Below are 27,396 nucleotides of genomic sequence, written 5' to 3'. Positions count from 1 at the left end.
TGGTGATGTGGCTTCGGAAACAGGCAAATCTGGGGTCAAATCTGGACGTGATCCTGGGCAAGTCATTGAACCTCTCTGGTCTAAGCTAACAACACGAACACTCCTAGATGCTGTGAGGATTAGTGCAGTGCATGTAATGGGACTGGCCCTAGCTTAATAAACAGAACAAGTCACTGTCGTTGCTCTCACTATTAATTATTTTCACTGCCCGCTGCCCGCGTTAGAGGACAGGGCTGTAAGGCAGTGCCCCTCTCTGTCCTGAAGCATGATGCCACACCATCCCATAGCCTGAGTGACCTTGCACAGGCCAAAGCGTCCAGACACAAGAAAGGATACAGCATGTCTTGCCGGGGAGGCTGGGCTGAGGAGGCCCTGGGGGAAAGGCCCTCCAAGGAGGCCTGCAGGGTCTGGGCCATGTCTTGATCAGTCAGGAGGCCCATGCTCTGAACCTAAGGGAAGCAAAAGGCAGGGAAAACAGCCCTTCTCAGAGCCTACGCCACACAGGCCTCTCTACCCTCCACCCTCTGTGCTCCAGACCCCCACTGGCTGCTGTGACCAGAGCTCCCACGCTCCACCACGAAGACGGTGTGGAGTCTAGCATCACAGCGGCCACACGCATCCCCTTCCTACACACCTGCCGGAGGAAGCCACGCAGAGCCTTGAGGGTGGTGTTCGAGAGGGTCGGGAGGTCAGCCGAAGCTGCGCCTTGCAGCACAAGACCCACCTCTTCAGGGGAGAAGACGCTGCTGCTCCGGAACCGCACGAACTGGCCCCGGGAGAGAAGCCCCAAACAGGCGGTGATTCCGCATCTCCTTCATTCAGGCGTTTCTCCCGTGTGCCTGCTGTGCTCAGCACTGGCTGAGAACACACATCTGTGCCCACAGCATCTTCAAGGAGCTCAGAGTTGGTGAGCGAGGGTGGGGTTATGCCATGGGAGAGTGGGGCAGACTGTGACACCCTGAGAATTACCCTTGCTGAACCCTTCAGTACCGAACCAACCCCGCCCCTCTGCCTTGCACCTCACACTCATGGCCAAGATGGACTGTGTGTGGTTACCCAAACACACCACCATGTGTTCATGTCCTGCTGCTCTCACTTCACTACCTGGATTACATTTCCTCCTCCTCACTTATTAATCCTTCCAGCCTCAGCTAAAATGTTACCTTCCCGAAGGAATGTTCTCTCATTGTATTAAAAGTCAGGCCCTGAGCGCCGACTACATTTTTGTTCGCCTCTCCCTCCCAGCTCTGGCAGCGTACTTGCTCTCTTCTTTAGTCACTTACTCTCTCCCAGACCCGGCACTGATGACTCCTGACCCACTTCACACTCATTCACAGGCTCACTTTGTTGTTTATTCAATGGGCACTTGCTGCGCATCAGGCACTTAGCCTATCTTCTACTCTGCCACCAATAACATCACACTTGAACTTGTCTGTCTCCTCCTCTACACTGAGAGATCCTTAAAGGCAGAGCATGTGGCTCATCGGCATCTTTGGCACCTATTGGAGGACCTGGCATGGGGCGGGCTCTGGTCAATTTTTTGAGTGAGGGAATTGAGAAAGACTGTCTGGCTCTTCTGGGGTGAGGAGATGTGGACGTTGATAGGAATTCTCCGGGCAGGCCTCTTGTAGGATGAAGGCCTGCCCAGCCCCCTCTACCTTCTTTGAGGATTAGGGTTACCTAAAGTAAGGTGTCCCTGGCCTCCTTGGGACCACTCAGCTCACGACATCCTTCAGACCACAAGACCATCCTTACTGCACTTACCAGAGTCAGGAGCCTCAAGATCTCAGGTCTGAGGAAGGAATTCTCTCCAGCATCCAGGAGGGTGAACAGTAAAAACCGGTTCCAGGGCTGGGAGGCCACATGTTGTGCTATGGGGAACACCAGTCACCCTGGGTTGTCAGTGCTGCTTTTCCAAAGGCCGGGGAACATGACTAAGGAGGACTCCCTCCTATTGGCTCAAAAAGGGCTACTCAGCTAGAGGCAGGGCGCTGCACAAGCTGACCCCAGGGAGTTTCTTTCCTCCCTGGGCTGCTATCCACCTATGCTGCCTGGCTCAGGGAGACTATATACCCCACTGTTGTGGGCGGCAAGCACCAAGAAGAGCTCTGCCATTTAAGAGCTTTGTGATCGTGGCTGGGTAAGTGGCCTGACCTCCTGAACCTCAGTGTCCTCATCTATAAACTGGGCGTATCAGTGCCATGCAGTGTTGTTAAGAGAATTACACAAAATGAGTGTGATTCACGGAATGGGATGGCAGTTTGGAGCAGTAAGGGCAGAGGCTGGCCTCCTCCCCTCTCCCTCCGGGGAACATCAGAGAATGGGGAGGGTTTCTACCCATGTCTGGGCTCCTGGCATGCAGGTAGTCAAGCAAGGCCTCGAGGCAGCCGACGCAGGCATGGGACAATAGAGGGTCCTTCTGCAAGAAATCAAAACACACCAATGTCTATGTCAGGTTTTGTTACCAATGGGTTTTGTTGCCGACCAAGAAAAAATTGATTTTCAGAACAATTTGAATTTCATAACTTCAGATTTGGGATTGTAGCCCTGTAGACAATGAAGAAATGTCTGTTTCATCTCTCACCCACACAGAGCACAGTGCTTACACTAATGATTTACCTACATTCCAGAGACTTTGGTTTCAGAAAGGAGATTCACAGATAGTTATCTAAGCCAGTGAGTTTCAACCTTAGTTTTTAAAAGCAGCTGAATCTTTCATAAAACTAAATTTTATGCTCTAATAAGCATGTGAAAAGATCTCATTATCATAGTCATTAGGGAAATGCAAATTAAAACCACCATGAGATACCATTACACGCTCACCAACAGCTAAAATTAAAAATTTGATAATATTGCCCTGGCTGAGTGGATAGAACGTTGGCCTTCGGATGGAAGGGTCCCGGGTTCGGTTTCGGTCAAGGGCACATGCCCAGGTTGCAGGCTCAGTCCCCAGAAGGGGGTGTGCAGGAGGCAGCTGATCAGTGATTCTCTCTCATCACTGATGTTTCTATCTCACCCTCACCCTCTCTGAAATCAATAAAAATATATTTTAAAAAACTGATAATATCAAATGGCCAGAATATTGAGCGACTGAAACGCTCATATACTTCTCTGTTGGGAAGGTAAAATGGTGCAGCCACTTTGGAAAATAGTTTGATGGTTTCTTATAAAGTTAAACATACAATTAGCATATGTGGTAGACAGAATTTTAAGATGGTTCCAGGAGTCCCTGGTCAGGTAGCTCAGTTGGTTAGTGTTGCCCCAAGGCAACGTTACAGCGTTAGAACCCGCCAAGGTTGCAGGTTTGATCCTGGTCAGAGCACATATAAGAATCAACCAAGGAATGTATACATAAGTGGAACAACAAATCTCTCTCTCTCAAATCAATAAATTTTTTAAAAAGGGATGGTCCCATGACCTTTGCTCCCAGATGTTACCCTGTGATTATGTTACATTAAATGGCAAAAGGGAGACTTTTGGGTGGGTCCAATCAATTCATACTAGCCCTTTAAAAGCAGAGTTTTCTCTGGCTGGTGGCAGAAGAAGAACCAGAGAGATTAGAAATGTGAGGAGGACTCAGCATGCATTGCTAGTTTGAAGAAGAGGGGCCATGTGGGCCACATCAAAGAGCTGAAAGAGCCCCTGAGGAAGAGATGGTTATTTCCCAGATGCCCCAGGTAAGTACCCAGCCTAGCCAAGGCCTCATTTTCAGCCTTGTGAGACCCTAAATGAAGAACCTAGTTGAGCCTACACAGACTTCTGATATAAAGAACTGTGAGATAGTAAGTGGGTGTTGTGTTAAGCCATTATGTTTGTGGTAACCTGTCACACAGCAATAGAAAACTAATACATCATTTGACCCAGAAATCCCACGCCTAGGTGTTTACCCAAGAGAAATGTAAACATATATCCACAGCAAGACTTGTCTTCAGTATTATGAGCAACTTAATTCATAACAGCCAAAAATATGGACATCCCGAATACCTATCAATAGGTCAATGGATAAACAAATTGCAACATAGCCATATACTGGGCTACTGCTCATCAATAAAAAGAAATGAAGTAATGATACAACAATATAGATGAATCTCAAAAGCGTTATTTAAGTGAAAGAAGCTGGACACACAAGACTACATACTGTATGATTTCATTTATATGAAATTCTAGAAATGGGCCCTAGTCAGTTTGGCTCAGTGGATAGTCGGTCTGTGGACCAAAGGGTCCCGGGTTCGATTCTGGGTCAAGGGCATGTACTTCAGTTGGGTTGCAGGCTCCTCCCTGGCCTGGACCCTGGTCAGGGTGCGTGTAGAAGGCAACCAATTGATGTGTTTCTCTCACATCGATATTTCTGTCTTTCCCTCTCTCTTCCACTCTCTCTAAAAATCAATGTAAAAATAGCCTCAGGTAAGGATTAAAAAAACAAACAAAAAAATTCTAGAAATGGTAAAACTATAGTGACAGAAAGCAGATTGGTGTTTGTGAGGTTCAGGGATGGGGAGAGGGGGCTGACTTCAAAAGGGCAAAAGGAGTCCTAGCCGGTTTGGCTCAATGCACAGAGCGTCAGCCTGCGGACTGAAAAGTCCCAGGTTCAATTCCGGTCGAGGGCACATGCCTGGGTTGTGGGCTCGATCCCCAGTGCGGGGCGTGCAGGAGGCAGCCAATCAATGATTCTCTCTCTCATTGATGTTTCTATCTCCCTCTCCCTTCTTCTCTGAAATCAATAAAAATGTAAAAAAAAAAAAAAAAGGGCAAAAGGAAACTTTTTGGGGTGATGGAAATGTTCCATAGCATGAGAATCAGCATCCACCTAATTCTACACTTAAAAATTAATGGATTTTATTGCATGTAAGTTATAGCTCAATAAAACAGATTTTTTAAAATGTAAAAACTAAAACTAACCAAAAAAATCCTATGCTCTCCTCATGCTATTCTTTGGAAGGCAGCAACCTGATGGTTAAGGGTAGGGGCAGACTCAGATTTGAATCCTTGCTTAGTCACCATCTGTGTGATCCGGGCCAAGGTTACTCAACCTTGCTGAGTAGGAATAAAAAGATTACCTGGGTTGCTGAGAGGTTAGATGAGAAATGGACAGAGTGTTTAACCAGTGCTTGGCACAGAGTAAATACTCAATAAATGGTGGATATCTTAGTGAAATGCATAACGGGGAAACATGCCCCCACTTGAACAAGCCCTGCGTCTCTTTCACAGAACCCCTGAGGCCCCCAAGGCACACAGGTGGAAGTGGTTGAGCTGACACACTCACCTCATTTTACAGCCGAGAAAATGAGGCCCAGAGAGAAAACACGTGACCTGAGGATACTTGGATAGAAGGTGGCAAGTCAAGAAACAAACCCTAGGCCTTGTAAAAAATAATAATAAATGGAGCCACTTTACAATGCAGTGGAAGCTGCCATCCCAGAGGAACTGCCTTGCAGGTCTCACACTTCGAACTTTTGGAATGTTACAACAGGGCAAAATAACCTTTTGACTGGGCACAAAGCAACACTGTGTCCCAAAGAACTGTATGTAAAGATGACAAGAAAGCAGATTCTATGTCTGAGCACCCAGGCCATAGGTGGAGGTAGCAGACTGATGGCTACCGAACTGAAAATTTAAAACACTCTTTAGAATTATGTTAGCTTATTGCACCAATAGAAATGCCTTCCCTCTATGGATATAATTGCTCCCTTCCCTTTCTCATAAATACCCTTTGCCTCCTAATTGGAACCCTGTTTGGATTTCTGCCTGAATCAGTGCTTCCCGAAAAGCTATTCTTTTTTAAATCTCAAATAAATGCTTATTGGCTTTCACTTTGAAAGGTCTTTTCTTTTTAGGTTAACAGCGTTGTGCCCTTTCTCCTTCTCCAGTCTAAAATTAACTCTTAACCAGCAGGCACTTCCAGCCTCTTGCCAGGTATGTAAGACCACACAGCCATGGGCCAGCATGCCCCAGCTTCCCCACCTGGTGAGGAGCTGTGGGCACAGTGCCACTCTCTGACCGTGTGTCCTATCACCCCATACAACCAGCAAGGCCCCCTGGGTGATGGGCGAAGAGGTAGGGCCACTGGGCATTAGGAAAACCGGGGATTACCATTCAGGTAACAATGGCACCTGTTCACAAGACACACGTCTTGGGACACTGAAAGAACATGGGTCTTGTAGCCGAAAGACAGGTTTGAATCCTGACCTAAAATGTGTGGCCTTAGGCAAGTTACTTAGTATCTCTAGGACTCTGTTTCTTTGTCTATAAAACTGAGAGGATAATTTCTACCTTACAGAGTTGTCATGAATGAATAACAGGTCAAGTGCTTACACAGAGTAGGCACTCAGGAGAGGTTATCTCCCCATCCTCCCCACCTCCAACTCTCCTAGACCCTTAACTTGACATCAACATCTCTTCTTGTAGGACTGACCCTTGGACTCAAGGCCTCAAGTCTTGTAAAACTAATTAGTTCCCTGATTTCCAATCTGATAACACATTCCACTCGCACCTCAATCAGAGAGCCAAGTCTGAGCACAAAGGATATGTCTCAGGCCCACCCTTGCCCTCCCCGAAGACTCCCCAGGGATGTAGCATCTGCACCGGAATCAGAGGAGTAAGCCTGAAAGAGCTTCTGACCAAGACCATCTGACCCTGGTTAGAAAAGTATAGAAAGCAAAACCAACCAGTCCAGAGAGCCTCATTCTGAACCTCCAGGTGCAGGGCCAGATGAAGACACGTGGCTGCTCTGAGCAGGCTAAGCCTCTGTACCCCTTCAAACCTGACACTTGACAACGCCTGTTTAATGCATACTTACACGTGTGTCTGAGCACCCGGGCAGTGGGTGGAGGAAGCAACCTTTGGAAGCACCTATCTCCCCTCACTCGGGACATTCCACTCAGCCGGTCAAAAATCCTCAAGAAATACAAACCACTTGCTCTTACTTCAGAGCATTCTCACATTTCCTCTGCCCGTGACCAACTCCTCCACATAGAAAAGGGATGACTAGACCAAGATGATTCTTCTAGGAGAAATACACTCAACTCAGCCTCTAGAGCAGACGCCTACTTGAGCCCATTGTCTATAGAGAGGGATGGTTTGGTCTACTCTTGGCCAAAGGGTAGGCTCACCAGGAAGTGTGGAAAGGAGTCCTGGAGTTGTCCAGCTCTGCCTGTGACTAGGTGAGCACACTGAATTCTGGGGTGAGGTTGTTGGCGAGCTACTGTGTCCACATAGAACAGCCATTTTCTCCCATTGGCTTTACCAATAAAATGGAAGTTTTGATCTTCGTCTGATTTCTGTGTCTACCACCCAAATAGTTTCAAAGTGGGAGATGGTGAGAGATGGGACTGGAGCACTTCTCATTGGTCCTCTAATCCCAGTCAGGGCTCTCACCTTCTGCCCCAGTTTATGCAGCATTTCCCTCTGATGACACACAGTTCCTGCAGTTCTACTCAGCAGTGTTCTTTTCATTACATCCCCAGGGCTGCTTGTGCCCCTGATAAAATGGACCGCTGCCCAGCTCTGCCAGGAGATGAGCCTCTTGAGAACTTCATTTGCTCTGCTCTTCCTCCACCTCTAATCCCAGGTCACCTCACAAGCTCTGCGACCCTGTGGCAGTTACATGACCTCTCTGATCTACAGTTTTCTATCTCATAGGGTCGGCTTGTGTGAGACCCATGAGATTACAGATCTAGAGGATGTGGGAAACTAAAAAGTGCTAACTACTAGTATATAATATTTGCTGGTATTGCTCTTTTAATTCTACTTCAGTCTCCTACTCAGTGACTTGGGTCTGTCCTTCCATAGGGTACTCCTGGGCCTCTGTTTCATGAGCATTCCCTTCTCCTAAAACAGAATCCCAGTGCTGAGAGAAACCTTAAGGGTCACCTAAGCCAATGAATGCCCTTCCGCCCTCTAGCAGAGTTCTTGCTGGGAAAGCCCCCAGCCTCAAGACACTCCTCTCCATTTCTCCCTCTCTACCATTAGATGTTCTGGCCATGAGAAAGGGCCTCTTCCTGCCTTCCTGTGGCTCCACCCACTGGCCAGGGGGGGAAAAACACACAGGACAAACCTACTTCTTTACAGCTCTGGAGGGCACTCAGAGATTTAGTCCTGTGGCCTTTTAGATATATACTAGTGGCCCAGTGCACGGATTTGTGCACATGGAAAGGAAAATAATTAGAAGAAATATTTTAATATTGCTATTTGACTTTCTCTGTAATGGAAGTGTCAGAGCCACCGCTGGTCAGCATCTGCAGGGTGATCTGCGGGGTGATCGGACCCCTGCTCACACCCGCCTTGGCCTGGTGCCACCCGCTCACCTGCACTACCGGTCCCGCTTTCCTCGGGGCCCATCAGGGCCAGCAGCTCCTCCACTGCTGCCCACTGCCAGCGCCGCCCCCTGGTGGTCAGCGCACGTCATAGCAAGCAGTCAAACTCCCATTCGAATTCCCAGTTGAACAATTTGCATATTAGGCTTTTATTATATAGGACTAGAGGCCCGGTGCACGAAATTCAAATTCATGCACAGGGGGGTCCCCTCAGCCCAGCCTGCACCCTCTCCAATCCGGGACCCCTCGGGGGATGGCAGTCGGACATCCCTCTCACAATCCGGGACCACTGGCTCCTAACTGCTCACCTGCCTGCCTGCCTAATCGCCCCTAACTGCCCGCTCCCCGCCAGCCTGGTCGCCCTTCACTGCCCCCTCTGCCGGCCTGGTCACCTCCAACTGACCCCTGCCAGCCTGGTTGCCCCCAACTGCCCCCCTCCCCACTGGCCTGGTCACCCCATGCAGCCTGCTGTTTAGTCGTTTGGTTGACCCTCACTAACCCCCCTGCCGGCCTGGTCGCCACACGCAGCCTGCTGTTTGGTCAGCCATCCAGTTGTTTCAATCGTGACGGCCCCTGGCTTTTTATATATTAGGATTATTGATTTCAGAGAGGCCAAGTGGGGATCTATCCTTAAACATAATCTTGCACAATCAACAGCCATATCATACTTGTGCAGTCATTATCTGGGCACCAAGTGGAACTTACTCTAATCAAGGCCCCTCTTCTCTCCTAGGAAGTCTCTGCAACTCTTCTCACTCATTTGCTGGCTTCCCCCACCTCCCTCTTCTTGCCCCATGAGCACCCTGCCATCAGATCAGACCATGTGGACCTGTGACGGTCTGTCTTGGGCAAGTGCCGAAGGGCAAAGGAGAGTCCAAGTCTAATTAAAACAGCATAAATGTCTGGGGCCTTGGTCACCTTACAGTGTGACAACTCATATTTGAAAATAACAGACAATAAGCTCCTTGAAAGAATCAAGGGGAGGAAATAGGACACAAGGCCAGGGACAGGGAATGAATCCATATCAGAGACTGAAATGGTACTGCTGTCCGGATCCACCCCATCTCTGCCGCCCCCTGCCGTTGGGGACTTAGGACAAGTCATTTGGTCTTTGTAGCCCAGTTCAAGCACCTTCCCCGGGAAGCCTTCTCTGATAGCCAGCCCCACACTCACCCTACACCAGCCTATTAGTTACATCCTCGGCCCCACAGTGCAGTGCTTTAGTCCAGCATTGACCGCACTGTGTTATTAGGTAATTGGCTAGGTGTCTACAAGGCACCATCCTCCCTCCAACTGTTAAATGCTCAAAGGCAGGCTCCTGACTTATCTCCATGCCCCCACCGCCCTTCACAGTGTATGGTGGCTGGATAAACAATGATCTCCAAGAACCCTCTAGAGGCCAGGTGTCCTCAAACTACGGCCCACGGGCCACATGCGGGTGTTTTTGCCGTTTTGTTTTTTTACTTCAAAATAAGATATGTGCAGTGTGCATAGGAATTTGTTCATAGTTTTTTTTAAACTATAGTCTGGCCCTCCAACTGTCTGAGGGACAGTGAACTGGCCCCCTGTTTAAAAAGTTTGAGGACCCCTGCTCTAGGCTGTAAACCCCTTGTGGTGGACATCTACTGTTTTTGCTTGTCCAGGCTCTATTTTTCCTTCTTCTTGGAACAGTTTTCTTTTGCAAACCATGCCTCTCTCATGTTCAGTCCACGTGGGTTATGGAGAGCTGACCATAACCTCCAGGAAAGGGCACTGACCCAAGCCAGGCCTATCAGAGCATCCCATGCCTCAGCCAGAGTGATTGGCACTTCACCCAAGCCAGGCTAATGAGACTCAATTCTAGGGAAAGAGAGAAGCCTCCTTTCTGCTGGAAGGGGATAAGCCAGGAGCAGCTGCGGGTCATCCTGCCATCCCATGACAATAAAGCCAAGTGACTGACATTGTCTAATGTCATTGTCTAATGACACTGTCTGAGCCTCGGGGACCCAGCTGTGCCTGAAGCCAGTCCTGACCCCTGAACTTCTCAGTTATGAGCCAATCTGAGTTTCATTTCTAAACTGAAACAGTTTCATAACTAAACCCTACGTGACCAGCTCACTATAACTCTAAAAGTTCCGAACCAATCCCGGCTTTGAGAGGCAGCCACTCCTTCCTGCTCTTGTCCTGGGTGAACAGGCTCCAGTACCAGGGGCTCACTCAGCAAGGGCCTTACCTGCACCAAGAGGTTCTGCAGGCCAATGACCAGGGATAGCACTTGTGATGTTCCCAGTGGAGCTAGGACCGTGTCCTCAGGGGCTTGCAGTGGCCGGGCTCCTGAGGGCACCAGAGTCACCAGGGCAGAGGAAAAGCTCTGCTGCAGGGCTGTCCGCAGGAAGCGCAAGATGGCAGCTGAAAGCAAGAAACCCCTTACACCCAGTCCCTGCCTTCTGCCCCACCGCCCCCCAGCTCTGTCAGAAGAGGAAAACAATGGAGATGAAAATGGGTGGCCATAGGCTGGCCGGGGAAGGGTGCTCCATCTCAGAACCCAGGGGAAGAGCTTTTCTGTTACTGCTACAGGCCCCTGGGCCCACACCTGAGAGCAGCGTGGCCTTTTTCTTTGGGAAGCTGAGGGCCTTCAGTACTTGGTCCAGTTCCACGGACAGTGTCTGGTGAACCTGGCAGGGCAGGGGGAAAGGGATAACTCCCATATTCTGGGAGCTTGGACAAAAAATAACCTACCCCAATATCAGTTCTACCCACGCACACATACCAGCTGCATCCAGAAGGACAGCGGAGGCCACACAGAATCCTGTGGGCCTCGCCAGCCCTGGATTCAGGATCGCGAGGAGGGAAATCAAACCTTCCCTGGAGAATCCCGTTTCTCCCCAATCTCCCCCATCCTCAGGGACCTCCTCCACCAGGGGACCTTCCCTGGCCTCATCTGTGGTTCAGTCTCCACCTCAGTCCACCATCCAACTAACTTAGATCTGGAGTCAGACATCCTAGAATCAAAATCCTGGCTCTGTCACTGGCCAGCTGTGTGGATGTGGGCAAGTCACTGCACTTACTTGCCTGCCTTACTTCCTTCACCAATGAAATGGGGACAATGCCCCCTACTTTCACTTCCTCCAGAGCTACTGTGAGGAACAGATGAGGGGCAGCACTGGTGAATGTGCTCCTTAACATCAAAGCAATGACCAAGCAGGGCTTCGGAGGGGTGGCAGGTTCAAAGCCGAGAGCCTGCTCTGCATTCCTCATTCAGAACACGAGCCGCCTGAAGGCAGGAACGACTTCTGTGCTCGGATCTGTCATGTTCTGACACAAAGCAGTTCCTCAAAAATGCTTGTTGGCTGGTGGAATCGGCAGGTCCTAGGCAGAAGGTGTGTATAAAGGTATGGAGATTCCATACTAACGTGAGATGTTAATAGAGGAAAGTTTGTGAGGGTTATATGGGCACTCTTGGTGCTGTCTGCTCAATTTTTCTGCAAATTTAAACTGTCTTAAAAATTAAGGCTATTAAAAACCAATCAAAAAAAACAAACAAACAAACAAAGGTCTGGAGATGCGAAAGAGCACAGTTGACTAAGAACGGAAAAAACACTTGGTAAGAGAACAGGGCAGGAGGTGGAAGGCAGAAAGTAAGGCAGCAGAGGGGCGACGTAAGCAGGGTCTCAGCAGCCACGTGCAGAACCAAGAGCCACAGGGGTGTAGGCAGAGGGGACGTGTGGACAGACTGGCTGTGCGGACAGATGTGGAGGAGGGGAGAGGCTGGGGGCTCGGAAATGATGAATAGGCCACGTTAGCGGTCAGGATGAACGATCAGGCCTAGGCTCTCGGGCAGTGGGGAGGATCAGAGCGAAGGTATTAGGTAATTGGCTAGGTGTGAGTTGAGGGCCGGGGCAGAGCCAAGGACAGGCTTCCAGCCAGCAGGTGACTGCAGGCATACGGGGAGGTCCAACAGCTTCCCACAGCAAAGCAGGAAAGGTTCCTGCACACTGCAGATCTGCTGTGGCATAGATCCACCACTGATTGCTGCCGCCCTAGAGGCCAAACTTTAAAAGTGATTTCACTTCTACGCTACTGAGTGTGTGCCTGGCACTAGATTGGCACAGGGCTGGGCACAGTGTGAGGATACCTCGAAGACGAGGAGATGGCTTCTGTCTACAGGGAGCAGCCAGCCTTAAGGAGGAGACACCCGAATGGACAGCAGCCCACAGAGGAGCTCTGCAAGGCCCTGGGATGACGAGTCCTACAGGCGGAGGGCTGAGCGGAGAGGAGGGGCTCTGTGGGCGTGTCCACTGCTCCCTGGTTCCCTGCATCACCTTCTCAGACAACCACAATGACACTTGCCACCCAGCACTTAAGGTCACAGGTGGGCTTCTGCCTTCCTACCCAGCCGAGAGTCCACTCCATACGTTCTGGCTACAGAAGACCTCTCCACTCTCCAGCTATGCACATCCTGTCCTACATTTGTGCAGCTTCCTGCCTTTGCCCATATTGTTCTCTTTCCCCGGAATGACTTGCCCCACTATCTTTACCTACAAATACATGTTACTCAAGGTGGGGGGAGGGGCGTGCTGTATTCATTAATTATTTCTCTGTGTCTAGAATACAGCCTGGCATGCATGTAGGTGATCCAGGTGTGCTAAATGGATTAATATAAACCTCCTGACAACAACTCTGGATGTATTTCCCCCCGTATTATAGGCAAGAAAACGGAAGCTCAGAAAGTTAAATATCTTGCCGAGGTTACACAGCTGATAAGCCATAGATCTGGGACCAGACCTCAGGACCTTTATGCCACCCAGGAGGTGACTGCAGGCCACCAAAGCCCCCGGGGTCAGAGACTAACCTGGAGACTGCCATCGTGCTGCTGGGCAGAAAAGGAGGCAGTGAGCAGCCAGGCAGAGCAGAGCAGCGTGGCCCCGGGCGAGCCCTCCCCGGCCCAGGTGAGCGCCAGCGTCTTCTCCAGGAGCTTGATCAAAGCGGTGCTGCTCAGGAGCACTGCAGCAGCTGCAGAGGTCCACAGGCAGGGCCGCACGAGTTGGTTACACAGGAGCCCAGCTCAGCGCCACAGGATGCTTAGTTAGCACCCAAAGGGGCTTCACGCACACAGTGAATGGGCCCAGGGACCAGCTGGAGCTCCTAAGGGCCCAGCTTCATTCCAGAACACAGGTTATCAGAAGCAGAAAGGACCTATGACCATCTAGGCCAGCCACATCCCCATTTATTTTTTTGAGATGGAAAAACCGAGGGCAGCAAGGGCCCCAGACACTGCCCAGCACCCCTCCTCTTCACTGTCACGGCCTGGGCCCCAGCACCTCTTCTCTGACTGCCCAGGGTGGTCTGGTGAAGGCTCCAATACAGGAAGTTGAAGGAAGGCTGCAGGATGTCCATGTCCGTGGGGCTGCACTTCCCACACAGCTTGCTCACTGCAAAAGACGCGAGGCCCCGGCACCCATCGCGCAGCACTCTGCCTTTAATGCGCATCAGCACTCACACTGCTCACAGACAGTGGCCTCAACTGACCATTTCAGTCTTGGGGACCAAACCCAAACCAAGTATCCTCAGTATTACAGCCAATGAAGGAAGCCCGAAGGCATCGTCACACCCTCCATCTGAACAAACACCTGGAAAGCAGCCCACAGCTGCCCCTTAGAGCAGAATGCACTGGTTTAGGTGGTCAAGGGGCATCCTATTACAGCTCATGCCAGCACAGACTCCAGGTGGGAGGGTGTGCAGAGGTCATCCAGGCCAACCTGCTACCCTCAACGGGAAGAGGATCCAGCCTCTGAATTCTCCCAGCAGTGGGGCACTAACCACCTTCCCAGGGGAGCTCTGTAACCATCCATGTGCAATGCCCTGACCTTCCCATATTCTCTCTCTCACATCACCCCCATCTGACTAACTCCTTAATTCCTATTCACAATCAAGATTCAGCTCAAAGTTCACCTCCCCCATGAAGCCTTCCTTAACCTCTCAAGGCAAGATGAGATGCCTCTCAGTGCTCCCCTAGCCCTCATCAGAGCAGTTACTGCACTGTAAAACAGACGTCTATAGGACACATCCCTTCCCTCCGGGGGATTGCCACTCCCTGCTCCCTTGCCCCCATGACCCCAATATAAAACCTGCTGTGTGCCAAGCACTGTGTGGATTATACAGCTACAGTTATTCCTTATCTTAACCCTAAATCAGGTCGTGCTATTGTTTTACCTGTGAGGAACATAAGGCTCACAGAGGCGAGGTGATTGTCCAAGGTCATGTAGCTAGTGATTAACCTAAGAACAAGCCCAGGCCTTCCCAACTGCACTGCGTGTGCTTATCACATAGTTTTATGTAAACCTCTATTTTGGGGAGTGTCTCCCAAACAGAGAAAGATCTGAAAGGGCCCTTAGCAAGAAGCCCACAGGGATGAAAGGAGGGAAGAAAGGAGCACCCTGGCACACCCAGCCCGGGCCTTCAAGCTGGCACCTTGGTGAAGGAGCATCATGGCCATGCTGTCCAGTTCCTGTTCTGACTCGTTCCTCAGCTGCAGGACCGAGAGGAGGCTCAGCAGCAACGGCAGGTTCCCCAAGGCTGTGAAGAACAAGAAGGGCTGGTCAGGGGTCTGATGCTCGGATCACCTCAAGGTCAGATACCCATGGGGCTGTAAAAGGTTTATTGGGATTTATTCCTACTTCCTGCCTTCTTCCTTCTTCATTGGGCACAGGCGCAACTGACACACTGAGGGCCAACCATGTGTTGGGTGCCAGAAATTCACTATTTCACTTAAAACCATGTGAAACAGGGATTTTTATTCCTATTTTGCAGTAAAGAAAATTGAGGCCTAGAGAGGCTGAGTGACTTCTTCAAGGTCCCACAGCTAATAAATGGCAGGGCCAGGACTTGAACCCAAATCTGAACCCAATGCCCACAGTGTTCCCACTACCTGTTTCCACAGAATCTCATGGCTTTTAAGCACTGTTGTCAGTTAGATGGAGCTCATCCTTCCCTGCAAAGGAAGGACTCAGCTCCTCCAGACACCCTTAAATCTATTTCCACCCCACCCCAAATCAGGACTGGACCAAGTGCAAGTGCCACAGCTCTCCTCCAATTTCCAAGCACTAAATTGCTTGGAAATTTAATTTAAAAATTCAACTTCCTAAAAATAGGAAAAGACAAACCAATCTCAGCCTTTGCAGTGTCTTCATACTGTACCGAACATCAAGCTTCCTTGGCTTCAGGGAGTCCCATTCCAGATTTGGAAACTATCCTGGATCTCCCTGGAAGCTTCTAATACACCACTGATCCTCCCTCTCCCCGGCTCCTGCTGGCTGCGGCTGCCTCCCTGGCCTCCTCCAGCTTTCTTTTCACCAACTGGAGGCTGCCATTCTTGTGACAAACAGCTCTCAGCACATGCCGTGCAGGGTAGGGACATGCACCCATTCATTAAACACACCCACCCATGCTAAACACACAGTCATTAAACATAAAACCACACACACACACACACACACACACACATCAAACCAAATATGTTGAGCGCCCCCCCTCCAGTGAGAGGGAGGAGGTGACGTTTAGTTTGATGCCACACTCGCCTGACTTATCTTTTGCAGAGAAAACTGATTCTCTCTCCGGAGCAGACCTCTTCAGGGCAGAGGCCCATGTCTTACTGACCTTTCAGGTCAAAACGTGCCCCCAGCTCTGCAGACTGACCTTCTAATGGGGAGTCCCCATACTCCACCAGCAGATGCTGTAGGATCAGCAGGAAGTGACCTCGGATGAGACCACCCACGTGGACATCCTCATTCCTTCTCAAAAAGGTCCTCAGGACAATCAGTACCTTGCGGGCTATATCCACCGGGCTGGAAGAGATGAGATCCTGAGCGGGAAAGAAGAAGGTCAGAGCTCAAAGGGCATCCTGGTTAGAGACCGGTAGACACTCGAGGAGAGAGGGGCTGGGAAAGGGCTCGGGATGATGGTCCCAGAGAACCTGCGGAAAGAAGTGCTCACCTAGTCAGCACCCATTATGTACCAGCCTGACATCCTATAGGTCCATTCTAAGCCGAGGACACAGAGGCTTAGAGAGATTGCATGTTGTAGATGAAAAAGGGGCCACATGCGAAATCTGACACACTCAGGGAAGGCCAGCATGGCAGGCCCTACAAACTCAGAAGATAACCACATAGGATGGTCTGAACTTAAAAATTCCTAACTAAAAGCGAGTCCTGGTGGGTAGTCACATCCTCGGCCTGTAGCTTCCTTGACAAAGGTCATTCTTTACCTTAAAAGTGAGCCCCTCTATTGTCTTTTTACAACTAAAATAGCAAACCTTTGAAATGTCAGAGTAATCTCCTTTTCCAGATCCCTCAGGACACACATGCCATCTCTATGTGCTGTAACTGTTAACCATCTCATACCCAACAATGGAAAAGAAGTGTTTCTCTCTCCGTTTCACTTTCTATCCAATCCCAGAGATTCCCCCTACACCCCCCAGCCCCCACCCCCATTTGTTTCCTCCCGCCTTCTAATCCACCACCAATGGATTTCATGTAACCCTCCTTATGGCTTCTCTGACTCTGATGTATAAGATGAGCTGCAGGACTTATTAGACCCTAAGTGAGTGGCTGCTGTTGAGATGATGGTTGTTCCTCTGGCAGCTGTGGCGGTTTGTGAAGAGCCAAGGCAGACACTGTGCCACCCAGTGACAGCACATCTGATCAGCACATCACCGTTCCTCGGAGCACTTTCTCAGCGCACTGAGATTTTGCTAATTGTCATCAGTTTGGCTCAATAAACTCATAAAAATTCCCTACAGGTTTGGACATTTCCTACATGGCCAATGATATGTCAAAGGTCACATAAACCAGTATGTGGCACAGCTAAGATTTGAAGGCGCTGACGCCTAACTCCAAGCCCAAAGCGCTTTCTACTTTCTAGGATGCCTCTCTCATGCAAATGGAAGCACCGGGGTCAAGGAAAGGTTATTTCAGGACAGCAGACCGGCGTGTGCCTTAAGGGGAAAGAGGAGACGGGGAGAGAGGTGCCCCTTAACGGGTTAGGGCAGACTCAGAGGACCAGGTCGGGCCTTTTCTCTGCCATGGCAGTCTGGCTATTTCTGCTCCAAGCTGTGAAAGCCTTGGGTTCAGAAGGTGGGAAAGGACATTGCAGTTTATTCCGTTTATTCGCTTTCACGGTTACTTTAACAGATATATGTTAAAGGCACAGCCAGTCAGAAGCTGCGCCACAGGCTCTCCCACTGATGGCTCCTGGCACCCACCAGCTCCAACAAGCCAATTCCTTTGGACAGGCTAACGTGCGTCAGTGAGGGCTGCGTGCTATGAACCCAAGGTCACACACAGACTCCCTGTCCCGGAAGATCAGCTCCTGACGCGCAGAAACGTGACTACAGGGCTCCAGACCAAAAAGCTCCAAGTGTGCTGACCACTGGATGGCACAGTGTCTGCCTTGGCTCTTCACAAACCTCCACAGCTGCCAGAGAAACAACCATCATCCCAATAGCAGCCACTCAATGAAGGCCTAAAAATGTCAGGTACTGTGCTGTATTTAAATAGTAGCCGAATGTTTGTTTATCTGTCTTCACAGTAACTCTTCCAGGTAGGTGTCACCCCAATTTTTCAAATGAGGAAACTGGGGCAAAGTAGTCTGCCTAGCAAGAAAGCAGTGGCCTGGTCTCTAGGAGCTGATGAAGGGCAGGATGAGACAAGCTGCATCGTTGTCACCTGGTAGGGTTGAGGGAACCTCTCTGGCAGGACAGGATCACAGAATGGGAAGGCTGAAGGGAATCTCAGTTCATTTCCATCAACCCTTGTACTTCACAGAATATGAGGCTGAAGCCCAGAGGGGGTGTGATTTTCCCAAGGTCACAGGGCCCAAGGCCAAACCAGTTTCCAGGTCCTCCTCCACCAACTGCAAGTGTCTGCCCGATTGCCAGATCTGGTCCCTCAGAAATCTGAGTGAGTACATTTTAAAGGCCCAAAAGAAAGGGGGCTACTCAGCCTTTGGTGGCCATGGTGAATGCCAGGGGAGTGTGTGCGCCCCGCACATGGGTCAGTGGGAAGGCTCTGGGCAGAACACAGCCCACTCTGTAATCTCTCCTGCTCAGAGCTGTCAAGAACTCTCTGGGACCAGACCAGCCAGGGTGCCATGGCCAAGCAGGGAACAAACAGCTCTGTGACATCATTGTTTTTTCACATCTGAACCACCTACATGAAAGACCACCCATTGACAAGAGTGGCAATTAACAGCTTTGTTTTCAGTTGTTAATTACCCGTATCGAAAACAGAAATTGGTACCAACACATATTTTTAGACTCTTTTCCCCTCCTGCGGCTAGAAGTTGGGGGAAAATGGTAGGAATTATATATATATATATAACAGACAACAAAGTTGTTCCTCACTGTTTTGTTGTTGTTTTACCACTGGTGTTTCTAGGATCTGAGTTAGTGCAAAGCTAACTTTAGGCTCCAATCATGGTCATGACCCTCATTAGCGATAGGACCTTGGGCAATTCAATAAGCTCCTCTGAGATTCGCTTTCTGCTGTTGCAGAAGACCAAAGGAAACCAAGGACGCTTCCAAGAAGAGGAGGGGCACTGTTTAATACGCCGGCGGACTCAGGGAACAGCCTTCCAAATCTGAGCGAAGAAACACGCAGGGGGCTTTCCTTTATATCTCCCTGTGGTCTTTGTCCCGCAAATATGGATTATGCTTCCGGTCCTTTTCGAGGGCCTTGCAAGAAGGCCCCCAGGTGTTGGGGGTCTCCAGGCCGTATCTGATGGTCTGGCCTGGTGCCAGAGTTAATAACCCTCCCTCCGGAGCAGTGCACTGTTCACGGTAACAGGTTCTGCAAGACCAGTATCTGGGAAGGAGGTAGTGACTTAATTATAGGTTATCAAGAATGTACACTGAGCTTGCTGGCATGGATTCAGATCACTAGCCCCAAATATCAGGGTTACATTGGAATTAGCCCTTTTTAGCCTTCTCACTCTGTGGCTCAGTCTGGATCCAGGTGGAGGACATCTAGAGCAACCAGGACTAAGCCTAGAGGGGCTTAGACTCCCCAGCCACTCCCACAGCCCAGGGTACTGTGTGCAGCATACCAAGAGTGTTCCTATGTGTTCTTTCATTTATCCTCCCGTTATCTCCATTTTACACGTTGAGAAAACCAAAGCTCAGAGAAGCCTTCATCTTTATAAGTCTCTACAAGGTGACAGAGATGAAACAAGCATTTGTGATTTCCTCGAGGGCAAGGACTGACCAACTATAACTGAGTTATCTTTGTATCCGAATGCCTAGTGCCTAATAAATACCAAACAGATGTATGATAAATGAGAAAGTGAATGACTGAATTCAAGGCCTCTAAAAACCTGCTCCAGCCGAAACCGGTTTGGCTCAGTGGATAGAGCGTCGGCCTGCGGACTCAAGGGTCCCAGGTTCGATTTCCGGTCAAGGGCATGTACATTGGTTTCGGGCACATCCCCAGTGGGGGGTGTGCAGGAGGCAACTGATCGATGTTTCTCTCTCATCGATGTTTCTGACTCTCTATCCCTCTCTCTTCCTCTCTGTAAAAAATCAATAAAATATATTTAAAAAATAATAATAAAAAAATAAAAATAAAAACCTGCTCCAACCTCATCTCCTGTGACACATCTTACAAGCTCAAGAACCACCCCACACTACGCACTGTCCCTGAATTACAATAAACACTTCCATGTTGCTGTACTGGCCTGGCAACCCTTGCACTTGTCAAGTTCTTTGAGGATCAGCATTTATGTCACCTTTGTGCCCTTCCTGCCACCCAAGTACTCTGCCTGACCTTTATTGCCACACTGTTAGTACAGTTGTTAGGGGTTTGTTGCCTCTGATTCCCTCATCAGCCTGTGGGAAAATAATGTAAACAAAGCCACTTAAAATGGAGTGGGAAGAGTGTTGGCCCAAGGACTGAAGGGTCCCGGTTCGATTCCAGGCAAGGGCATGTACCTCGGTTGCAAGCTCAGTCCCCCAGCCAGTCCTGGCCTGGAGACAACCAGTAATATGTCCTTCTCACATCGATGTTTTTCTCTCTCTCTCTCCGTCTCTCCCCGTCCCTTCCACTCTCTCTAAAAAACAACGGAAATCTATCCTGGGGTGAGGATTAACAACAACAAAAAATGGAGTGGGAGCTGCCATCCCAGAACTGCCTTGCACATCTTACTCCTCAAACCTTTGGAACGTTAAAACAGGACAAAACAGCCTTTGCACTGAGCCTAAAGCAACACTGTATTCCAAACAAGTTTGCAAAGATAACAGGAAAGCAGAGCTTAAGACTAGAACTGAAAATTAAAGGCATTCTTTAGAATCAGCATCATCCATGTTAGCTTATTTGCACCTTTAGAAAATCCTTTCTTAGCTTATTAACACCCATAAAAATTCCTTCCTTCTATTCAAGAAATTGTTCCCCTTCCCTTTCTCACTAATTGGCCTTCACTTCCTAATTGGAACACTCTTTGGGTTTCTGCCTGAATCAGTGCTTCCTGATTGGATCTTAATACATTCTTGTTGCCTTTCACCCTGGCCTTTTATTTTTAGGTTAACAATCCGCAGTGCTCAAACGAACAGCTCTTCCATTAGATGGAACACTGAATCAAGGTTGATTTCTCTCTTGTTCTGAGTTAGCTCAGTTCACTGAAAAGAATATTAGACACAGAGTCCAAATCTGGGTTTTAATGTCAACTCCTGTGACCTTGAGCAAATCTCTCTCAACCTATTTCTTCATCCTTTTAAAAGAAAAAAAAAAAAGATACCATCATTAGTATGTCTCCCAGAAGATCCAAATTCTCCACCCACCCCCTTTTTTTGAGAGACTTGGATCTGTCCAAACCCCGAATTCAATGGGTCAGCAAATAAAGTACCTACTATGCGTGAAGAACACTTCATCTGATGAAGAAAATCCAGTATCTTAGCTCGGTTCATTGCTATTCTCCCTGGTGTCCCATCTTGCCTTCCTCCCCTATGCACTAATGCTTTATTTTTAACCCATTCCTTCTCCGGTTTCTCTCTCCAAGAAAGCCAAAGCACGAATGTGGTCCTTATCAAGCCAACACATGTGCGACTTCACAAGATGAAAGTCTGAGTGGGAAGTGTGTGCCCCGTGTAAATGCTGACAGAGATTGGTACCTAAGGATGTGTGATATATAACATGCAAGTGTTATTTTCACCACATCACCCCAATAAAGTCAGGTGTTTGTTGATGATAAGAACATAAAAGGCATCTCATTGTCTCTGATAGGCTGTGCCATTCTTCCTGGACTAAGGAGGCACCAAGCAGGTGAACTAGCATTGAAGGCAGTAGCTCTAAACCAAGTGTCTTCTATGCTGGTGTGCTGCCACCAGTTTAGGACCTGTCACTAGTAATTGCTCAGTAAATACAAAGTATCAAATAATTTATTTTATTTTATTTATTTTTGTTAATCCTCACCCGAGGATATTCTTTCCATTGATTTTTAAATGTGTTTTTATTGATTTTTTTTTTTTAGAGAGAGAGAGAAAGGGAGAGGGATAGAGAGATAAAAACACCGATGAAAGAGAAACATCATCAATCGGCTGCCTCCTGCACGCCCCCCAATAGGGGATCGAGTCTGCAACCTGGACATGTGCCCTGACCAGGAATCGAACCAGTGGCCTCTTGGTTCCTGGGTTGATGCTCAATTACTGAGCAACACCAGACAGTCTCCATTGATTTTTAAAGAGAGTGGAAGGGAGGGAGAGGGGAGAGAGGGAAGGAGGGGGGTGTGGAGAAACATCAATGTGAGAGAGACACATTGATTGGTTGCCTCCCGCATGTGCTCTGACTGGGGCCGGGGGATCAAGCCTGCAAACCAGGTACTCACCCTTAACTGCGAATCGAACCCATGACCCTTTGGTGCGCAGGCCAATGCTCTAACCACTTAGCATACTGGAGAGGGCATACAAACAATTTTTTAAATATGTAAATTATAACAGTTACCTCTATAATATCACTCTCATTAATTTGTTTTCAATGTGCTTTCTTGAATGAAAGAAAAAAAGGTGAAGTTAAAGTCAGTGTTTTACAAACTGCAGACAGCAGGCAATCTACTTATCTGATATACCTGACAGGAATTATAGGGATGTCTTACTTCATAAAAAAGCACTGGGGTTTCTGAGTCTTCTGGGTATGCCCAGGGAAGTGTGTTGCACGTGTACCATTATCATGTTTAGTCATGGCAGAAAAAAGGCACAGTCCCTCTGCAATCAGACATCTCCATCTACATGGCCCAGGGGTCTCCTCTGATATTAAGCCCTTCTTAACAGAATCTGCTTTAGAGAAGACAGGGAGGTGAGAGGAATGGGGTTGAGCTTAGCATCTCATAGTTATATCCCCTGGGCGGGCAGAGGGGTACATATCTCTCAGTGAGCAGACTGCCATCAGACTTAGGACAGGGTCCAGACTCACAGGAACCAGGCACCTGCCAGCCAAAAGGACTTTCTACTCACATGGGAACATTCTTACTCACATGGGAACAGCATTAAGTCCAGAGGTGGGCAGAAGCAGGTGCTGGTACCCCCTGACCTCAGTAAACCAGCCGAGAGAGAGAGAGAGAGAGAAGAGAGAGAGAGAGAGAGAGAGAGAGCGCCCACGATCTCGGAATGCAGAAATGAGCATGGTTACCTACTAGCAAAATAAGCAGGATGCTGGGGCTGCTTCTGAGTATGTGGAACAAGGCCGCTAAGCTGGCAGGGAGGGTGGGCTGCCCAGCAGAGGGGACATCATCCAGCTCCTCATAGCTGCTCTCTTCCCAGGAGAACCAAAGTTCCAGGACACGATGCCCAAACCTACTCATCAGCTCTGGATACAACAGGAAGAACCTGAGCAGGAGGGGGTGGTGGGTGTAGATGAGGTGCAAGTCCGTGATGCCCTCTAGAAACTTTCTGATGGCACTGACCACAGCCTGCAAGCAAAGAAAGGAAGAGGCTAAATACACCTTGCAGAAGCTCAAGAGACCCTCACAAACATAGCCAAGGCGTGACTGGGGAGAATATACTGGCATCTCAGTACTCCAGGACATCTTCACTGACTCACCCCAGCGCCTCCTGGGAGAAGAAACTCTGCTGTGCTTACCTATGACAGTGGTTCTCAGGGGTGATTTTGCTCCCTAAGGGACCTTTAGAAATGTTTAGACATTTTTGGTCTTGATTGGGGGAGTACTACTGACATCTAGTGGGAGAGAGCAGGGATATCACTAAATATCCTATAAAACACAGGGCAACCTCCCACAGGAAAGAATTATACTGTGTGAAATGTTAATAGTGCCAAGGCTGAGAAACCCAGCTCTATAAATAAATTTACCACAGTGTGTTGTGACTGTCAGCATATGTGTTTACCTCTCACAACAGACTTGAGCTGCTTGAGGGCAGGGACTGTGGCAGATTAATCTATGAACACCTGGTATAGGGCCTGGCACAGACGCAGCAAAAGATGTGTTGAATCATTTATTAACTCTCAACATCCTCTCTTCCCACTGCACATCTAACAAGGTTCATATTCCTTAATGTGATATTCTAAGAGTTTTATAGTTTATATCTGTGGCCCTTTCATTTAGCCCTTTGATCCATTTTTTTAGTTAATTTTTGTGTATAGTATGAGGTATGGGTCCAACTTCATTCTTCTGGGTTATTTTTTAAATATATTTTATTGATTTCAGAGAGGAAGGGAGAGGGAAATAGAGATAGAAGCATAAAAAAATGAGAGAGAATCATTGATTGGCTGCATCCTGCACACTCCCTACTGGGGATCAAGCCCGCAACTCTGGCATGTGCCCTTGACTGGAATCGAACACAGAACCCTTGAGTCCACAGTCCGACGCACTGAGCCAAACTGGCTAGGGCCCAAGTTCATTCTTTGCATGTGAACATCCAGTTGTTTCAGCACTATTTTGTTTAAAAGACTATTCTTTGCTTATTAAATTGTCTTGGCATCCTTATAAAAAAATCAACTGACCGTAAATATATGGGGGTTTTTTGGTTTTTAATTTTTTTGTACTTTTATTTATGGGTTTATTTTTGGACTCTCAATTCTACTCCATTGATCTAGATGTCTATTCTAATGCCAAAAACCACACTGTCTTGATTACTGTAGCTTTGAAATAAAAAAATGGGAGTCCTGTCCTGGCCAGGTGGCTCAGTTGGGTGGAGTGTCATCCCAGTCGGCCAAAGCTGCCAAGGCTGCGGCTTCCATCAGCCGTCAGGGCACATGCAGGAAACGAGCAGGGTATGCACGAATAGGTGGAACAACAAACACTGACGTTCCTCTCTTTCTCTCTCTCCTTTCCTCCCTTCCTCCAAAAATCAATCAAAATAAATTTTTAAAGTGTGAGTCCTCCAGCCCTAGCCAGTTTGGCTCAGTGGATAGAGGGTCAGCCCACAAACTGAAGGGTCCCAAGTTCAATTCCGGCCAAGGGCACATGCCCAGGCTGCGGGCTCGATCCCCAGTATGGGGTGTGCAGGAGGCATCCGATCAATAATTCTCTCTCATCATTTATGTATCTATCTCTCTCTCCCTCTCTCTTCCTCTCTGAAATCAATAAAAAATATGTATTTTTAAATAAATAAATAAATAAAAGTGTGAGTCCTCTGAAAAAAAGGCAACTGAAATTTTGATCGGGATTGTGTTGAATCTATAGATCAATTTGGGGAGTACTGCCATCTGAACACTATTAAGTCTCCTTTTCTTTCTAGTGTTGTTGAGATATAATTGACATATTATTATGTTCAATATAAGAATTTGATAAATGTATACATTGTGAAATTATTAATATAAGTTTAGTTAATATCCACCAGCTCACATACTTACAAAATTTTTTTTCTTGTGATGAGAGCTTTTCAGATTTAATCTCTTAGCAACTTTCAAATATACAAAGTAGTATTATTGTTAGCTATAGTCATTGTGTTGTATAATGTATCCACAGAAGTAACTTATCTTATAATTGGTTATTAAGTCTTCTGCTTCATGAGCACAGAAGAATGTCTTTCTATTTATTTAGGTCTTCTTTCATTTATTTCAATGATTTTTTGTTAAACTTATTGGGTTGACATTGGTCCACATGAACATATAGGTTTCAGGTGTGGGCTCCTTTGTTATAAGAACTGTATATGGCACTGTGTGCCCAACAACCAACTCAAATCTCCTGTCATCATATGTCAATGATGTTTTGTAATTTTCAGTGTACAAATCCTTGCACCTTTTTGTTAAATAGTTTTCCTATGTATATCATTTATTGATGCTATTGTAAATGGGATTGATTTCTTAATTTCATTTTCAAGCATGTTATTAAAGATATAAGTCCGGCTTCTCTCCACTGTCTCTCATGTCTTAGCAAAGGCACACTAAACTAGTCTCCCTTACCTGAGTGTGTAGACTGGGCAACTTCCCAATTCTGTATCTTAAATCTTGCTCTACTCTCAGCCTGAAAATTCTCCCTTCACCTCACTCTCCTCCAGGAAGCCTCTCCTGATGCAACCATCTCCCATGTGCTGTCAGAGCTCCTGGCCAGTCCTTCAGGCTCCAGGAGAGCACTCACTGCTGTTGCTGCCTGCCTTATAGGAAATGCTTTGTCTCTCCTGGCAAACCAGGGCTCCCTGAGGGTAGAGAACGTGTTTGTTTCACCTCAACCCTGACAGGACCCCACATGGCACCTGGTCCCTGTCAAGTGGTCAAGCCACATTGTTTGAGTTGCTAAAATGTTGAGAAACAAATAAAAAAATCATGTGCTTATTTATTTGAGTAGTGGTCAAGGGCTTAGGAAATGCTGATAAAACTAGAGAGAAGTTACTGAAAAGTAAGAGCTTCCAGGAAATAAGTAGGGCTTGACACTCTGAAATTTCCATTCCCAGAGACACCAACACAGCAACTATTGTGGGTCCTCACCTGCACCCCCAGAAGTCTCTCATCATACTAGAACAGTGGTCGGCAAACTGCAGCTTGCGAGCCACATGCGGTTCTTTGGCCCCTTGAGTGTGGCTCTTCCACAAAATACCACGTGCGGGTGCGCACATACAGTGCGATTGAAACTTCGTGACCCATGCGCAGAAGTCGGTTTTCGGCTCTCAAAAGAAATTTCAATAGTTGTACTGTTGATATTTGGCTCTGTTGACTAATGAGTTTGCCGACCACTGTACTAGAAAGCCCAAACTCTGTTAAAGACTACTAGGGTTGTGTCAAAAGGACTTAGGAACTAGCATGAAGAGGCTCCCACTGGACAAAGATAGAACAACTTGAGCCTCAAAAGGCTAATATCTATAGTGGATTGAAACACATCAAATATTTTGAAATCCAAGAGTTCATAACAATACTAAAAATAAAAATCTCCTTGGATCAAATATTCAACCTATTCTTCCTATACAATCTATCATTCATAGTAACAAATAGTTGATAAGGCAAGTTTTTTTAATTAAAGTATTCCAATTAATAAACAAAGAGAAAACAACAGAATTAGGGTATTATTATTTTGCATTCACTAATAAATGAATCAAGGCAATGATCACCAATAGTTGCTAATACCATAAAAAGAGAGACAATGGGACATTGTATACCTAGATCTATCTTTCTTGAAAATCCATTGCACTTCGACTATACCTTCCTGCTTCCATTCAAATTAAACCAAGTTTGCTTACATCACATTTGCCCCAACCGTAATAAAAAAAGAGGCAAAATTAATAGTGAGTGAAGGAAGAGTATCCTTAGGTTGAGGCTAAAGGTTCCATGTCTAAGGAGCAGAAGCAATCTTCAATGAAAATGAGATTCAGTGATGAATCAGACATAGTCCTTGTCCCCAAGAGTTTATAAAGAGCTAGAGAAGAAAAAACTTGATATACATAAACACCATCAAAAGTGATTTGAGATCAGCCTGACTGACAATAATCTGTCCCAGCCAGTGTTGCTCAGTGGTTGAGCGTTGACCTATCAAGAGGTCACAGTTCTATTCTGGGTCAGGGCACATGCCTGGGTTGTGGGCTCCATCCCTAGTAGGGGGCGTGCAGGAGGCAGACAATTAATGATTCTCTCTCATCATTGATGTTTCTATCTCTCTCTCCCTCTACCTTCTTCTC

At 47.8% G+C, this 27,396-nt stretch overlaps 1 protein-coding gene across 1 annotated transcript in view; it reads right to left on the bottom strand.

Moving 5' to 3' along the window:
- MEI1 (meiotic double-stranded break formation protein 1) overlaps positions 1-27,396 on the bottom strand; it is a 57,760-nt gene that overhangs the window by 585 nt on the left and 29,779 nt on the right. Inside the window, exons 20-30 of the mRNA XM_008144899.3 lie at positions 22,965-23,240; positions 15,987-16,152; positions 14,763-14,867; positions 13,613-13,723; positions 13,144-13,304; positions 10,885-10,966; positions 10,525-10,700; positions 2,338-2,419; positions 1,765-1,871; positions 635-766; positions 337-449 (exon numbers count right to left, since the gene is read on the bottom strand). Coding sequence (XP_008143121.2) covers positions 337-449; positions 635-766; positions 1,765-1,871; positions 2,338-2,419; positions 10,525-10,700; positions 10,885-10,966; positions 13,144-13,304; positions 13,613-13,723; positions 14,763-14,867; positions 15,987-16,152; positions 22,965-23,240 — 1,511 coding nt within the window. The remainder of the gene's footprint in view (positions 1-336; positions 450-634; positions 767-1,764; positions 1,872-2,337; positions 2,420-10,524; positions 10,701-10,884; positions 10,967-13,143; positions 13,305-13,612; positions 13,724-14,762; positions 14,868-15,986; positions 16,153-22,964; positions 23,241-27,396) is intronic.

The sequence above is a fragment of the Eptesicus fuscus genome, chromosome 7, assembly GCF_027574615.1.
Source record: "Eptesicus fuscus isolate TK198812 chromosome 7, DD_ASM_mEF_20220401, whole genome shotgun sequence".
Lineage (NCBI taxonomy): Eukaryota > Metazoa > Chordata > Mammalia > Chiroptera > Vespertilionidae > Eptesicus > Eptesicus fuscus.
The sequence above is the reverse complement of the archived record's forward strand: the minus strand, read 5'-3'. Positions and strand labels throughout refer to the sequence as shown.